This window comes from Glycine max, chromosome 9 (assembly GCF_000004515.6).
Source record: "Glycine max cultivar Williams 82 chromosome 9, Glycine_max_v4.0, whole genome shotgun sequence".
Taxonomy (NCBI): domain Eukaryota; kingdom Viridiplantae; phylum Streptophyta; class Magnoliopsida; order Fabales; family Fabaceae; genus Glycine; species Glycine max.
The window spans coordinates 38,260,626-38,278,963 of record NC_038245.2 but is presented as its reverse complement, the minus strand read 5'-3'; the positions used below and the strand labels follow the sequence as shown (position 1 = coordinate 38,278,963).

General features: G+C 32.4%; 1 protein-coding gene across 3 annotated transcripts; it reads left to right on the top strand.

The window, feature by feature from the left end:
* The first annotated feature begins 532 nt into the window (after positions 1-532).
* On the top strand, positions 533-5,266 carry CRK14 (cysteine-rich receptor-like protein kinase). Of its 3 annotated transcripts, XM_014762187.2 has the most exons (9): positions 1,213-1,328; positions 1,412-2,122; positions 2,754-2,891; positions 3,030-3,151; positions 3,220-3,430; positions 3,583-3,817; positions 3,916-4,069; positions 4,209-4,546; positions 4,756-5,263. In XM_014762187.2, coding segments are annotated over exons 1-9 (1,917 nt in total). In that variant the 5' UTR covers positions 1,213-1,321; the 3' UTR covers positions 4,757-5,263. The 3 variants fall into 3 exon arrangements, with proteins under 3 accessions (XP_006587377.1, XP_040860882.1, XP_014617673.1); XM_006587314.4 differs by having other exon boundaries at positions 533-2,122; positions 4,756-5,266; XM_041004948.1 differs by lacking the exon at positions 4,756-5,263 and having other exon boundaries at positions 542-2,122; positions 4,209-4,547.
* The last annotated feature ends 13,072 nt before the right edge of the window (positions 5,267-18,338 follow it).

Below are 18,338 nucleotides of genomic sequence, written 5' to 3'. Positions count from 1 at the left end.
TAATATAAAATAATTACAAAGGAAAATTACTTTTTAAGGGATAAATTTTAAAGAGTCTGGGTTGAAGCGCACAAACATTATCCTTAGAAAAAAACGTCTCCATTGCACCGGTCGAAAAAATTGATTGTGTCACTTCCCCAAGATACGATAACATGTTAGTTTCGATCATGTGCACTAAAAGAATCACCGAATCTTCTCAACACCAATACTATTCTCTCAAAAAATAATTTTTTATAAGAAAGGAAGAGAATTTTTTTTTTTTAAAAAAATAAAACTAATTTTCTACTTGTATTTATGATTAAAGGAGGATATACAACACAAAACAAACACGCAGCAAATCAAATTGATCAACTTAAAGATAGGAATTTAAATTATAAAACAAATATTTTGCAACAAAAAAATTACATCCATCGCGTTTATATACCAGTTTAATCTTTATAGTCAAATATTGTTTCTTGACTTTTCTACATCTAAGTCAACCATTGATGAATTAATATTTAATGTATTGCAAACCACAAACTGCAGCACAATGATATCCATTCATCCATATCCAATTATCCATCCATGGTAGAGCTCTCAAAAAGTAACACAATCATGCCTTCCAGTAAGACTCTCCTCCTCATAACTAATCTCACCCTTCTCAGTTTTGCAACAACTGAGGCACAAAATGACCCTTTCTATCTATACAAAGATTGTTCCAGCGACAAAACCAGCCCCAACACCTCCTTCCAATTTAACCTCAAGAACCTCCTTTCTTCCCTATCATCCAACGCCACCCGCAACACCCCATTTTACAACACCACAATCAATGGCGAAAACCCCTCTGACTCTATCTATGGACTTTTCATGTGTAGGGCTGACGTGTCCTCTCACCTCTGCCAACTATGCGTCCTGAATGCAACCCAACAACTATCATCAGAATGCTCCTTATCCAAACAAGCAGTCATATGGTACGAGGAGTGCATGGTTTGGTATTCCACGTCTTCTATTTTCTCCAGTGTGGCCACAACACCTAGTAGTCCCATGAAGAACAGTGGTAAAGTCCCAAAGCCAGAAAGATTCATGCGTTTAGTGTTCAGGACAATAAACCAAACTGCAGATGAAGCATCATTCCAATCAAGTATTGGTAACAATAAGTTCGCAACAAAGGAAGCAACAAACGTGTCAGGAATATCTCAGACTCAAACCCTTTATTGTTTAGCTCAGTGCACACCGAATCTTTCACCACATGATTGTAGAACATGCCTTGATGATGCAATAAGGAAAATTCAAGAGTGTTGTGAAGGAAGGATAGGAGGGAGAGTTCTGTTTCCTAGCTGCAATGTTAGGTATGAAATGTACCCTTTCTACAATGTTCGTTCAGCAACTCCTGTACCAAAGCTTATTCCTGAAACAAAAACTTCCCATGCAGATTCAAATTTATCAGAATTTCCTATTTATCTTTCTCATAATTGCACAAACAAAACCTTCAATGCCAACAACAGTGCTTTCCAAACACACCTCACCACACTCTTATTTAACCTAGCTTCTAATGCCACAACCGGGAACAAGTTTTATACGGCTGATGTGGCTAACACAGTGTTTGGTCTCTTCTTGTGCCGAGACCAAGAGGATCTTCCTTCAGGGCTTTGTGGTGAGTGTGTCAAAAACGCAACGCATGAAATATCATCAAAGTGTGGCTCGTTCCATGAGGCTATAATTTGGTACAGCCAGTGCATGCTTCGCTATTCCTATAGAAATTTTTTCAATGAAATGGAAACAGGTCCTGTGTTTTCTGAGTTGAACACCACCAACAAGGATGATGAACAAAATTTCTTTACGATGAAGTTAGCGAAGGCGTTAGATCAAGCGGCGATCCAGGCAGGGGACAGTGATGAGAAATACGGAAAAAGGACGACAAAATTGAATGATTTGCAAACCCTTTATGCTCTTGCTCAGTGCACACAAAATTTGTCTATTGAAGATTGCAAGGGTTGTCTGGGAATTGTGATTGGAACATCAATTCCATGGTCTCGTTTGGGAAGCATAGGGGGAAGAGTTTTGTATCCTAGCTGCAATATCAGGTTTGAATTGTTCCAATTCTACAAAGACAATGACAAATCTGGGACGTCATCATCACCAGGTACTTTCCAATTCAAGTAATAGTATATTTTTGGAGTGCCAACTCACCCTTTTTAATACACATTCTACTATATATTGTCAAAATTTAATAAAAATTAAAATTTAGGAGAAAGATTAGTACATTAAATAAGGAGTAAGTTAGCAAAATTTATAACTTTTAATAAATTTCAATGAATAACGCAAATGTTTTTAAGAAAGCCCGTTAAAGAATATATGTTTGAAAGAGGATATTCCTAACATTAAGATATACTAATAGATGTTCTTTGGTATTAATCATTTCTACTGGCTACTACTCTCCATTTGATGCACATTAACTTGTTTTCTCTCTTCTCTTTATGGGTCTTTGATAATCACCTTACACTCATCTATATCTATTTCTTTAAATTTTTTTGTTACATTACTATCCCATTTATCACTTTGATATTTTTCTTCTATATATCCTCACTTTGTTGTCTCTTAAATTCATTCCTGTGTTTGATCTTTACTATCGTTACAAAACAAAATTACCAATGTTTATGACTAATTAATATGGAGAACGTTAGTAATTTGTGCTGTTGTTATCAACGTATCATGACCTGTCGTGATGTTTTTCACTGATAGTATTTCCAATATGTGTTGATTGTTTTGAGCAGAAAGAAGAAAAGGCAAGTCGCCAATAATTATCTTGATTGTTGTGTTGGCAAGTATTTCTGTGACGTTATTCTTTTCAGCTTACTATTTTCTACATAAAAATGCAAGAAAGAGGCGTGCAGCTATTCTCGAAGATAATTGTACGTATTGTAAAACAATTTGTATTTGAATCCATACCTTGTTAGCTTTAAGCAATAATTAAGTTTAAAATTTATTTTTAATCTTTCAATTAATTTTTATTTTAAGGAATTTTAACCTTTCCATCATGTTTCATCTAGTTGGTCTTGAAATGGCTACTTTAGAGTCGTTGCAATTTGATTTGGCTACCATTATAGCAGCAACTAATAGATTTTCAGACCAGAATAAAATAGGCAAAGGTGGATTTGGAGAAGTTTACAAGGTAAATACATTTTGATATTTTTTATTATTTTCTTTATTTTCACATATATAATAGCTTATATATTTCAGGGTATTCTTCTTGATGGATTACAAATAGCTGTAAAGAGATTATCAAAAAGTTCAAAGCAAGGATCAAATGAGTTCAAGAATGAAGTTTTATTAATAGCCAAACTTCAACATAGAAATCTTGTGACTCTAATTGGTTTTTGCCTTGAGGAACAAGAAAAAATACTTATTTATGAATATGTGCCAAACAAGAGCCTTGATTACTTTCTATTTGGTTAGAAATTCTCTTGACCTTAAGCTCCTTACAGTCAATGTTTAGATCCATGCATTGTGAATGATGTTTTTCTATGATCATTTATAATTGATTTAATACACTGATTGTAAAGCATGCATGCTTCATTCTTAATATCTCAAACAATTTTGCAGATTCTCAACCACAAAAGTTAAGTTGGTCCCAACGCTATAATATTATAGGAGGAATTATTCAAGGAATTCTTTATTTACATGAACATTCTAGACTAAAAGTTATACATCGTGATCTCAAACCCAGTAATGTTCTATTAGATGAATGTATGATTCCAAAAATTTCAGATTTTGGTCTCGCCAGAATTGTTGAAATAAATCAAGACCAAGGGAGTACAAGTGTAATTGTTGGAACATAGTAAGATTGAAATGCCCATCATTATTCTTTCCTTTCTCGTTCTTTTAAATGGTTTATTTTAGATAATATGACTTTTTTTCTAATTTATTTTATGTTAGTGGTTATATGTCTCCAGAATATGCAATGTTCGGACAATTTTCTGAGAAGTCAGATGTTTTCAGTTTTGGTGTCATGGTTTTAGAGATTATAAGTGGAAAAAAGAATTTCAGTTCTTATGAATCACACCGTATTACTAATGGCCTCTTAAGCTATGTGAGTACAATTAATCTTCTATTCAATCATTTTTCCCGATGTTTGTATGCCATATATCTATTTTAAATATATTTATATATAGACTCAAACACTAAGGATTGCAATGCATCAGATATTTATTTGACATTGATATATATAGGTTTGGAAACAATGGAGTGATCACACACCTTTGAACACATTGGACCCAGATATTACTGAAAATTATTCTGAAATTGAGGTCATCAAGTGCATTCAGATTGGTTTATTATGCGTTCAACAAGACCCTGATGCTAGACCTACAATGGTGACAGTTGCTTCATATCTGACTAGTCACCCTATTGAATTGCCAACACCACAAGAGCCTGCATTTTTCTTGCATGGTAGAATGGATGAAAATGCAGTTGCGAATGAATCAAGTTCCAACCAATCGATCAACACTTCTACACCATTAATATTCTCTAACAATCAAATGTCTATAAGCCAATTTCTTCCTCGATAGTAAGTTGATATTTTCTCCTTTAATTTGATTAATCGAACATGGTAAGTATAGGAAAAAAATGACGTTAACTAGAAATGAATTGAGTGAATCGTTAAGTATTAATTAATTATGTTAGGCTTACTGAAGGAATAAAGACAAAAATAGAAAGATGGATAAATGTTTTCTACCTGCTGTGTTGTAGGCTAAATGCTGCATTGTTGAATTGCAGATTTCTTAACATTCGTAGAGAGAAAGGATTCTTTGCGTCTGTTTCGACTAAAGGAGTTACAGCTGAATGGATAGTTCAGGCTTTTTAATTGGTTTAATCAGGTTGTATGGAAGACTGTATATGTGTAGCATACTGTAAATGCTTACCTAGGATGCTGCTTTCTCGAAGAAACAGGTGCTGCAGGCTGAATGCATTCTCAGGTCACAATCCTGGTTTTTTAGTTCCTGCTTATTTTGGTAGCCAGCTGCTAATATTGGTTTCAATTTTGAGGACTTGGAAGGGTCACGTGTGAAAGAGTTTGTTGCCAATATATAATAATTAAGGGACATATTGAGCATACTATACTAAAAAAATAGTTGGTGTTTGTTTAATTGAAGAGCCTAGTGGAAGGGGGTTTTCCATTTTGAGGCCGGGGGCTTTCTTTCTTGTGTCTGCTGCTTTGTTTGTGTTCTTTCATATATTTATTTTTGGTGGTCCTAACTGTGGCCTTGTGCTGTAGATTATATCAGGAAAACTGAAGTATATCTCGCGTTGTCTAGAGGTAGTTATTGAATAATGTATATAAATGAAAGATAATTCTCATATTAAAAGTTAGATTTTAGGATTAAGTTCAACTTAAAATTAAGTTTCAAATTGACTAGAAAATAGTACTTGAATAATGTATTTTAATAAAAAAAATAAATTGTATCGTATGAGTTAACTTCTAAAGATTATGATGGAATAGTTACACCCAAACTAAATTCTAAGAGGTGAGTCCATTTAATTAACAAAATGTTTTCTGTCTATAAAAACCCATCTTATTAGAATATAAATTAATTTGTGTAAAAAGAATTAAAACTAGCTATTGATTAGAGTAATTTTATTAAAATATTTTTAGGTTTTTGGGTCAACTTCATCATAATCATTCTTTGTTTTAATAATTTTGGCTTAGCCTAAATATTTTGTTAAATTATCTGGGCTAATTAACCTATTACTTTGACATCTCTAATTCTTTTATGCAAAAAATAAAATAAAAATAAAAGTAGCGTATGTCAACTAAGGCTTAAAATTGGTCCTGACTAGTTATTCCATATATAGTCATATGATTAAGATAATGATTATATATAGATCTTAATATTACTATAAATATAAAAATTAGAATTAACAGAATCAAATGTAATTTCATTCTCAAATTCTTTACTCAATTCTAGACCTTTCTATCTTTCTTTATGTAACTAAATTGCTCTCTTCAGAAAGGTTTTAAAACTCTTGATCTATTACTTTTAGTAGCCTTACATGTCCAGAACATTTTCCTTTCCAATTTTAAATATAAATTTTAATTAATTCATGTATATTTTTTTTTTGAAATTTTGATATTTTTAATATACAAGTTTTCAAAATTTTGTTTTCATTAATTAGGAATATTTTTTTTACTCATCTAATTTATATTTTTATATTATATTAAAATTTAAAAATATCTGTGTATTAAAAATAGTTTTAGTACGACTTGGTTCCGTCTGTAACATGGCTTAGCCTTACCAACCCATATGCTAGAAACCATGGGCGGAAATTACACTAGCTAGTGGCATCACCCAACAAAGGAAGCAGCAAAAAAAAAAAAAAAAGAAGAAACAGAATGAAAACTTCATTACAAGGACCAAATTAAAATGAGTCATGATATTTGTTACCTCAAAAAATTATTAGGTGATTATAATCATTATTTAATTTATGATCCCGATTAATTTTTATATGATGTATAATCAAGTATTATAGATTCTTTTCTTGTAAATTAAAAAAACTTAAATGCATGCCATATAAAAATTGATCAGAATCATACACAAATGCTTGACAACTTTTTTTTTATAACAAATGTTTGTTAGATTTTTTAAAAAACATCAGCGGGAAAGATTCGAATTCGTGATCTCTCTCCCTTTTTCTCTTTATCCTTTCTCAATCACTAACTCAACCTTATATATCCTACTAATACTCCATAACTACCTAATAATGTTTTGCGCTACCTGGATAGCTCCCCTTAAAACTTTTTTCCCCTATATAGTCAAGTCTTTGAATTTTTTAAAATTGGTAAAATGAATCCCTTACTTTAATTCTATTAATATTTTTGTTGATGTAGCTAATGGCTACCAAATAGTAGCCATGTGGCATTCATGTGTTGGTCACATGACATTTACATGGAACGACATGTGACATTATAACCAATTTCACAATTTTTTTTAAAAAATTTGAGAATCAAAATCCCAATTTTTAAAATGACCAAACATTTAGAAATAAAAAAATTCATATGTTACCCTATATTTTATTATTATTATTATATTTAAATTATTTACCTATTATTAATAAGTTAAATATTTATTAATTATAAAAAGTAAGACTATGAGAGTAAAGGAAACAACAACCAAAGAAAAAAAAATGAACTTAAATATGTTTTAATATATATTTAATTTTTATTTTGAATTTCTGAGAAATATATTTATTATTCCAAGTTTCAAATACATTAAAAGTTTTGTTTTAAATTTTTATCGTCAATTAAATCATAATGTGACACATTTCAATGATGTTTTTAATATAGATCAATTATAAGGATAATGTCATATTATTATTTAATTTACAGTAGAAATCTAAAATAAAATTTTTATTGTATTGAAGACTTAAAATAATAATTTTTTTTCAGTAATTTAAAAAAATTTGAATAAGTTCATGGAGGAAAAATACACAATAAAGAGTAGATAACAAAAAGGAGGAAACTCAAGAAAAGACATTGGCACCAGAAATCTTTGATGACATACATTTACTTTTTTGGTGGGATCCTTTGATGACATATTGTGTTTTTGAACCATTTTTTTTACCTGGGGGAAGCTTTCCCCACTAACATTTCAAAGTCTTTTATATAATACTCCCGTGTATCTATTTACATTACAATGCATGCCCCCATATCTATATGTTGAAGATGAAGCTTTTTAAAGTATATATAATAGCGTTATATATTACAATGCACCCGTTTACCCCTTCCACTTTCTAAGGCCTGTTGCATGTTACCGTTAATTACCGCCAAATTGTATTGCAAGGGCTCTAAAGTGTCACTTTCATGACCAACTAAATCAAATATATATTATTAAATTGTAAAATTAATTAAGTTGTCCAAGATCTTGAAACATATAGAAAGGCAGATATTTAACATGCTTTTCTTTAACAATACGTACAGTTTTCTAAAATACTTAACTTCATTGCCAATCTTCAATTTTATACATTATCGTAAAATTTTAATATTTCTAAAATCTAGATTAAAGTTTTATAATTTAGGAACTAAAATACTACCTATATTCTTACATATAAGAAATAAATATTATTCAATTCACTAATATCAACAAAAATAATTAAATTGGATAATTTTAATTTATAATATGATAAATTTTAATTTTATTTCAAAAGTATTCTTAAATAATAATAATTTTTAAAAGATAATCCAATAAACGAATTCATTCTTACAAAAAATAAATGCTTATCATTAATGGACCTCACAATTAATTAAGGATAATTTTTTTAACAAATAATGCACTTAAAAGCTTAAAAGCAGTTCTATGCATATTTTTATAATTAGGATATTTTTTTTATTTTATTTCTTATATATAACACATGTCACTGGAAATAATTTATGGTAACTCAAACATTATAAAGGCACTAGGAAAAACAGATATTACCAGAGTACGCTTCACCTTTAAGGTCTTATAGATAGAGATTACCCGGCATGGACGATTAAGCTTCGTCAACACTCCTTCGTCAACACTCCTGTAAAATTGGAACAATTCAAACCTGAGATTGCAACTCAAATTTAGAACTCTTTCCCGGCAAATTGCCCAAAAAGGGTCTCTTTTATAAACTTATTCCTGAAATAGAATCCTTTTGGAAGTAATTCTGGCATGGTGCTCTTTTTAATGTAGCATGCATGCATAAACCATGTAAACCGTCATTGACAATGGCGAGTTCACTGTGGACTGGACGCGTAGCATGTAAACAGCCAGCATGGCTGGCGACTTCCCTTAACGTGGATCTCGCCACTCCTACTGGCGAGTCAGCAAGTGGTTTCATAAACCGCTGATTTGACTGACGACTTTGCAGTTGCAGGCGCGTGCAGGATGAGCAGGTTGCAGGCTACGGGAGTGTAGGTGCAGGGAGCAGCCTTTGACTTCTTGGGCTTAGGATATTAAGGAGGACTCGCCGGTAGCTTTGGCGATTTGGGCCAAGTAAAAGGACTCGTTGCTGGCTTTTGTGGTTTAGGCACTTTAAATACTTATTCGTATTCCCAATTAATTCAGTGATTTGAACATTTGCAGTTTTAGTGTTCTTGGAAAGTTGCAGTTTCAGTGTATGTGTTCTTGAGAACTTACCGAAATCTTCAAAAAGTGGCTTCTTGTTTAAATTTGTTTCAAGGTTCCATTGAACGTTCGAAATTCCCAATGAACCAACTCTGGCAGCAAATTTTTTTTAATTTATTTATTTATAAATTAGTTTTATATTTCATATGCCTGTTCCTTTGTGTTAAATACGTATCCCGTGTTCCCAATTACTTGTGATTTGAAAATTTGCAGTTTTAGTGTTCATTGTTCCTGAGAACTTATCGAAATCTTCAAAAATTGTTTTCTTGTTTAAATTTGTTTGAAGGTTCCATTGAAGGTTCAAATTTTCCAATGAACCAAATGTGGCATCAAATCTCTTTTTAATTAATTTTTTTATAAATTAATTTTATATTTCATATGCCTTTTCTTTTGTGTTAAAAATTTGTGTATGGGTTGAAGTAAAAGTATACTGTGTGTAAAATAAAAAAATTTCTGCCATCATCTTTATTTCAAGAAAATATTTTGAGTCCGGAAAAAATATTTTGACTTTTAACTAAATATTGTACTTTTTAATTAGGTTAGTGTTGATGCTTTGTTAGTGTGTTAAGAATTGATAAATATTGTACTTTTAGATGTGTTTAAAATAAAATTTTTTTGTAACATCATATTTATTTGAAGTAAGTATTTTGGGTGTGAATTTTTTTTTTAATATGAAGTTGTAGTAATTTTTTAATTAGATTAGGTTCATGTTCATGGTTTGTTGGTGTGTGTTAAAAATTTATAAGCATTCAACTTGAAGGGTGTTTAAAATAAATTTATACTTTTAAGTTTTTGGCTGGCATCATATTTATTTTAATGTATTTGTAGTAATTTTTTAATTACCTATTTTATTTTGAAGTTATGATTGTTAAGATTAATTATTTATAATACTAACTTTGTTTATGGTTTATTTTGCCTTTAAAATTATTACCTTAAAATTGTTCATGTTTTTTAAGTGTCTACCATTATATTTATTTGAAGTTAATAATTATTTTTAGAATAAAGTTTTAATGTGAAGTTCCAGTAAAGGGAATTTTTGTGATTACATTTTATTATTTTGAATTTATTATGATTAATTATTTAAAATATTATTTTTGTAGATACATCATGAATTTGGTTATAACAGTGTTGTATTTCAATGGAAGGGTACATGAAGAGAATGATGGTGTAATATTTGAAGGTAGTAAAAAAGCGATTCAGATTAAACGTGAAATTAGTTTCAATGCTTTGAAGAAAAAAATTGGAGATAAGGTAAAGTTAGAAAATAATGAAATTATTTCTGCTATCAGTTGTAGATTTTTAGTGTCTGGAAAATATGTTGCGTTGCAAATTTGTGATGACGAAGATGTTGAAACCATGCTTGAAAGTTTTCAACAACAAGATCAAATGTCAATTCTGGAATTGTACATAGAAAAGGATGTGACCGGTGGTTCTATGTTTCATTCGGCAAATTCTCTTACATAATGTGGAAATAATTTATCTAATAATGAGGCGCAATCGCCAAGAAATGTGAGCAATTTACATGGTGATGAAGATGATGATGATGATGATGATGATCTTGTGTCTAACTCATATGTGGAAGAGTCTTTAGACGAAGATGATAGTATTGACGGTATATCTGATATAGACGATGAAGTCACCGACATGATTCAACCAGTAAGAATTGTTCACCCAACACAAGGTATAATTTTCTCTAAAAAAATACATGAATACATTTATCATTTGATGAAAATTGTATTTAATACTAAATAGGTATGATTTGAATTTTTTTGGACTATTAGGTGTACAAGGAATTCAAAATCCATTTTGGAATGATGCTTTGCATTATAATAATATCAACTGTAGTCATCCTGATGAGGAGGACATTTGTGGTTTGGAGATGCCATCGAGTTTTAATGTTGGCCAAGAATTATATGGTGACATGGATTTTGATAGTAAAGATGCAGTCAAGAATGCAGTCTAACAATATGTTATGAAGGTGCATCAAAGTTTCAAAGTGGTTGAAAGCAAATCGAATAAGTATGTCGTTTGTTGCTTGAATAAAAGCGCAGAGTGTCCTTGCCTTTTCTATATGAGGGCAATTTTATCTAAAAAAATTGATTCATGGAAAGTCACACAATGGGGTGGACCATACACATGTCTCAATATGACCATGACACAAGATCACGAGAAGCTTGATTCAGATTTAATTGCCACTTGTGTAGTAGGTACGCATTTTATGTTCATATTATGCTATTCTTTAGTGTTAATTGTCATCTAAATTTTGTTATTCTATTGACAGGCATGATCAGATAAGATCCATCAATAAAAGTTTATTTGATTCAAGAGAGGATTAATAGTGAATTTGCGTACAAGGTGTCGTACAAAAAAGCTTGGTTGGCGAAACAAAAAGCCATCACAATAGAATATGGCAATTGGGAAGAGTCATATGCGAAACTGTCGTCGTGGTTAACACACATGCAAAATCATTCTCCTAGATCATATTTTCAAATACTACATGACGATTTTATTATTGGGAATAAGGTTAGTCGCGAATACCGTCAGTTTCATAGAGTGTTTTGGACTTTTGGTCAATGTAAAGAGACTTTCAAGTATTGTAAGCCAATCATACAAGTTGACGGCACACATTTGTACGGCAAATACCGTGGAACCCTCTTAATGGCCACATCACAAGATGGAAATGGTGGTGTCCTTCCTTTAGCATTCGCCGTGGTCGAAGGTGAGACGTTGACAGCGTGGTCATGGTTTTTGGCACACTTGCGTGAACACATCACAGATAAAAATGGTATTTGTCTCATATTTGATCATCACGCGAGTATAAAGTCTGTTGTGGCTAACGAAGCACTTGGTTGGCAATCTCCCCACGATTATCATGTTTACTGCGTCCGACACATAGCAAGCAATTTCAATCGCAAATTCAATAATGCCAAACAAAAAGAAATGTTGAAGAAATTGGGTAAGATTTAATTTTTAATGGTCACGTTAATTTAAGTTTCATATATACTTAAAATTGTTGTTCCTAACAAATTTTATGCAGGTTACACTCCGTGCAAGCACATTTTTGATCAAAATTTAGAAAAATTTCGTCAACTAAGTCCAGCCATAGCAACATGGATTGATCGCATTTTAAAGGAAAAATGGACGATGGCTTATGATAGAGAAGGACGTCGATATGGCCACATGACAACCAACCTCTCCGAATGTATCAATAAGGTTTTGTAGGATTGTCACAACATACCCATAACGACGTTGGCCAAATCAACATACAGTAGGTATCGAAAGTACTTTGTTGATCGTGGCCGACAAGTCCAAAGATAGTTAAATGAAGGACAAGTATATTGTTCTAAGCTTGTTAAAGAACTTTAAAAAAATCAAGAACAAGCTTGTTCACACATTGTTCGCGTGTATGATATCCACTCCACAAGGTTTGAAGTAGAGGAGACCTTCAACCCTATAACGCAACGTGGCAGACAAAAGTGGGCAGTTAACTTGAATGGTCATCATTGTCAATGCGGAAGGTATTTTGCGCTTCACTATCCATGTTCACACATTATTGTAGCTTGTGGTTACGTGAGCATGAACTACTACCAATATATAGATGTTGTTTACACAAATGAGCACATCTTAAAAGCCTACTCCGCACAATGGTGGCCTCTTGAGAATGAAGCGGCTATTCCTCCTTCTGATGACGCATGGACACTTATCCCTGACCCAACTACAATTCACGCGAAAGGTCGGCCAAAATCAGCAAGGATAAGGAATGAGATGGATTGGCTAGAACCATCTAAGCACCGACAAAAATGTAGTAGATGTGGAGTAGAAGGGCACAACAGGCGTCGATGTCCAATACAATCTGACCATGGGAGTTGTTCATTTAATTGATTTATGTATGCTACCCGAGTGACTTGTATTGGTTTAATTTGTCTTGAATGTATTTACTTTGTGGTCTTCAATGAAATCGTTAGTTAGAAACATTGCATATTTTGGTTTGTGTAGCTTAGTTATTTCTTTAACGTTACTTATTTTGGAATGTAGCAGTCTCTTAATGGCTTATGTAGTTTAACCCCAGACCCTACGCAGAAAACACTAAACACTAAACCCTAACCCCTAAACACCAACCATAACCCTAAACCCTAACCACTAAACCCTAAACCTTAACCCCAAACCATAACCCTAAACCCTAATCCCCAACCCTAAACCCTAACCTATAAACCCTAAAACGCTAACCCTTGAGCAAATAGGTCAGTGGAAAAAGTCCAGACTGATGCATGTAATGAAATAAAATTACATTTACAAGTTGAAATTGGTGTTCATCGTTAGTTAGTACCATTACTTATTTTCGTTTGTCTACTTTAGTTTTTTTTTAAACTTTATTTATTATTCTAGTTTGATGCGCGACATAAACTGTATCCATTAGTAAGGCTTAATAAATGAGATACGATAAATTAAGTGTCCAATTCAAATTACAAACATACAACAACAAATTTAAACAAAGACATCAAAATCATTCATTATGGTGTCTGCGATGCCGTGAGGATGTGCCACATGGTCGATCCCATCTTCGGGCTTGACGATCAAGATTTCTTCTATCGCGCTGTCTCCCTGCTTCTACTTGCTCAGCCTCAGCAGAAAACTCGTGACGCAAATCAACACCTAATAAGTCACCTATATCAAGTATTGCTCTAGGTACATTCCATTGTGGAGCTAATGGGGCGTTAGGTGTTGCCATTGGGGCATCATGTTCTTGTGAAATGGGTCATAGTTGGCCATGAAAAATGAGGATGTGTTTCCGCAACACCACCAAACGAATGTTCCCTTGCAGACATATCAATGTCATGACTTTCGAAAGGATACTAATACATCTGTGAAGGATACTGAGAAAATGTTGGTGGCGTGTAATAAATTCCATGGCCACGCTACTCCATTTGTTGGGAAAATTCTTCCGCTTCAACAACCTCCTTTCGTGTGTCAAAACCCTGAGTTTCAACACTTGTCTGAAGCATGTGAAACTCTCGTGGTGGAAATCGACACTCTGATGCTGGACCATGTGCCACAGGCTCAGTGATCCTCTCTTGCTCTTCGGATAAAATCGTTATCTTATCCACATAAGGCACGAGATCATCAACTGTCCATGTGTTCCTCCCTTGTGGTGACACCATATACTGTAATGTCTCCGCAACTTCAGCCTGTAATTATTAGGGTCAGGAAATTAAAGCCGATGCTTTAAAAAATAAATTGAAGTTAAATATTAAAAAAGAAATAAATACCAATGTAGCTGTATTTGCATTCTTTGGGTCGACAAACATCTTTGTTTTTCGCCTATACCAGACCATGTAGTCGGAGTTGAAACTCAATAGGCCCTTCTATCGAGGATAAACGTCGACCCTAAGCTCAGCTTGATTGTTCCATTGATTGATCATTGGGGCCAACAGTTGGAACCAATTTTCATCTTGTTTGCCTTTCAGTGTTAGCCCATGGATATTCAGTGGTTGCGAAGGACACTTAGGAATAGGTTGTTGCATGCCAAATTGTCACAATACTCTATCGGGTTGGTACCACTCAACAACATGGAAACAAATGAGTGGCACCACTGGGCACCACGTGACACTACCAACCAAAGAAATTGGAGGCATCACTGACATAACAGTTGTTGTGTAAGGCTCCCACAGAAACTGCATACAATAACACAATTGTTAATTTTCACTTAAGCATGACATTTTATTTATTATTTAACGAATACATTACGATCTTCTTACCTCATGTCGTTTCATGATATCCAATTTGCGACGAAAAACTAGTAGATCATCATTGCCAATATGCTGATTTCCACGTCGCAGCCACCTACAAAAAAATATGAAATCATCAGTGGTGACGCGTTACATTATTAATTATTTTCAAATGAAATCTTATTTTTTAAACCACTAACCTGTGTCCGAGTGGTTTATTTTCTATTATGGGAGGAGTCCTCTTTGGAGCCAAAGTTGTGCATCGTTCCCATGCCCACATTTGGATTAAGATGCACATACCTCCGATCGATTTTATTTTGTAATCGGTGGTGCTGCACATCTCTCTATATAGAAAAGCAAGCACGGCAGGTCCCTATGCATATGTGCTACACTGTTCAAAGTCACGTTAAAATTGGAGGTACCTTAGGGAAACTTTACTGCTGCTTTTGTCAACAAAAAGGACGCCTCCTATGAATCTAAGGATCCATGCGTTGGCAAACCTTTGTAGTTGTTCTACGTTACCGTCATGGTGATTTATTTGTGAAAAATGGTGAGTCAGCCAACTTAATTTGACCACACTTCCTTGACGTTCACCTTCCTGTGGTCTAACTCCCAACAATTCTTCACATAATTCAGTCCAATCAAGATTAGTTTGACCAATTAATGGTGCCCCATCAACACGCAGACCTAATAATACAAAGACGTCTTGAAGAGTAATCGTACACTCTCCGCATCTCATGTGAAATGTATGTGTTTCGGGCCTCCATCTTTCAATCAAGACAGTAATTAATGAGACATTTATTTTTAGGTAGCCCATCTTCATTATCCAATAAAAACCACATTGGCGAAGTAGAGGAATAATTTCCTATGGTATTTCTTCTTGTCCTTGATAAATGGGGACAACTCGTCTAATGCGCAATTTTCTGTCTGGTTCCTCATTCCAAACATGTTCTGAAACATGTTTAGGTTGCATCCATAAAACGTCTTCATCTATTGGACCAGACTTAATTTGTATACTTGATGAACATGACGACAAAAATGCCATTGATACTGAAAAATAAAATATAATACAAAAAATTGACAACAAAAATTTAACATTAAAAATTTTAGTACACTTGCAACAAATTAATTAAATATACATACCACATAATTAAAATATGAATAAATAACAATATACATCAATTTGAACAACAAAATATATGATACAAATAATAAAATTTAAATATACTATCCAAATAAATTAAAATACAAGCAAAACTTAAAATACTAACTAAAATACTCTGCAAATAACAAAATTGAAATTTAAAATACATACATAAATTTAAATAAATGACCAAATTTTTTTTTCTAATTAATATAATTTAAATTAAATAACATATATTATGCAAATAAATTATAATAAATCCAAAAATTACTATGGAAACATAAATTTAAGCAATATATATAACATCAATAATATCATACAAAATAAATAAATTCCATACAAACATTCTAACTAAAAATAAGTACCATATCCATAATAACATTCTAACGTAGTATATAAAATTTAAACTAAAGCTAAACTATACAATAACTAAAACTAATTAATATTAACATTCAAACAAAATAATTTTACCATTCTAACTAATTAACATATTAATAACTTACAATAACTAAAACTAACGTAATATATAAAATTTAAATATACTATCCAAATAAATTAAAATCCATGCAAAACTTAAAATACTCTACAAATAACAAAATTAAAAATTAAAATACATACATAAATTTAAATAAATGACCAAATTTTTTTTCCAATTAATAAAATCTAAATTAAATAACATATATTATACAAACATTCTAACTAAAAATAAATACCATACCCATAATAATGTTCTAACGTAATATATAAAATTTAAACTAAACCTAAACTATACAATAACTAAAACTAATTAATATTAACATTCAAACTAAATAATTTTAACATTCTAACTAATTAATATACTAATAACTTACAATAACTAAAACTAACGTAAATATATAAAATTTAAACTAAACCTAAACTATACAATAACTAAAACTAATTAATATTAACATTCTAACTAATTAACATACTAATAACTTATAATAACTAAAATTAACGTAATATATAAAATTTAAACTAAACCTAAACTATACAATAACTAAAACTAATTAATAAAAACTAAAACTAAACTATATAAAATTAATAAGTTACAATATCTAAAACTATTTCATTATATATAAGAACTAAAACTAAATTATACAAAATTAATTTAATAGAAACATCTAAATAAATAAAAGACACAACATATTAAATAAATAACTTACTAAGATTTTCAGAGGAAGAACACGAAGCAAAAAAAGATGAAGCCTCTCTTTCTCGCAAGAAATTTTTCTCCGTCAAAACTCAAGCTCACATTTTTACCAAGTACCAGCGCCTTGTTGAATTCGTTGAAGTGGATTTTATAATCCACTGGAGCTTAAATTGCCAGCACTAATGGCGATAACCGAAGCCAGTCCTACACCGTAGCCCTGCACCGTAGCCCTACTCCTGCACCGTGTAGCCTGGGCGCCTGCAACTGCAAATTCGCCAGTCAAACCAGCGGTTTGTGAAACCAATGGCTGACTCGCCAATAGAAGTGGCGAGATCCACGTTAAGGGAAGTCGCCAGCCATGCTGGCGGTTTACGTGTCACGCGTCCAGTCCGCAGTGAACTCGTCATTGGCAATGGTGGTTTGCATGGTTTATGCATGCATGCTACGTTAAAAAGAGCACCATGCCGGAATTACTTCCAAAAGGGCCCTATTTCAGGAATATGTTTATAAAAGGGACCCCTTTTGGGAAATTTGCCACTCTTCCCCTCCCCCCAAGTGAGACCACGGGATACTTCCAATTATTTCTTCTAGGCATATCTTACAATAATTAAAACAGACAAATCCTCCGTACATTGAGCATGAATATACAAAAAGTTTGAAAATCATTCAACTTTACTGATTTTGTGTGATCTCTCTCAATATTACTATCCAGTGCCGCTTGCGCAAGATTGCTAACGTATTTGATAATGTAAAAGTTGTTGGGCATCAACGCTTCCATCAATAAAATTATTTACACCCATAAAGGATCATGTGAACATAACAAAGATTACACCGTAAGAAAAATAATATCAAACACAAGAATTTAATGTGGTTCGGCATCTCTTGCTTACATCCATAGAACCGTCTCCAAAAGTATTTTCTATTGAAAAAATGATTACAAGATTGTAACCCACCCAAAATAGTGTATCACTCTACAAACCTGAGCACCCTACTCAATGGTTACAAGAAATGATAACCCTCTCACACAAAGATACTTTTCTTTCAACAAAGTGACTTTGATTCACAATCTCTCTTCTCACACACTCTCTCTTCATGTGTTGTGTTTCTCCGCTAATTTTCTTCTGTATTTATAGTGAAGATTATCACCAACTATAATAAATAAGCTCTCTTGG

Coding starts and splice junctions, on each gene's coding strand:
- CRK14 (XM_006587314.4), top strand. CDS start 565: ATGGTAGAGCTCTCAAAAAGTAACACAATCATGCCTTCCAGTAAGACT. Junction 3,818..3,915: donor AGTGTAATTGTTGGAACATA/GTAAGATTGAAA, acceptor ATTTTATGTTAG/TGGTTATATGTCTCCAGAAT. Junction 4,070..4,208: donor CTAATGGCCTCTTAAGCTAT/GTGAGTACAATT, acceptor TGATATATATAG/GTTTGGAAACAATGGAGTGA.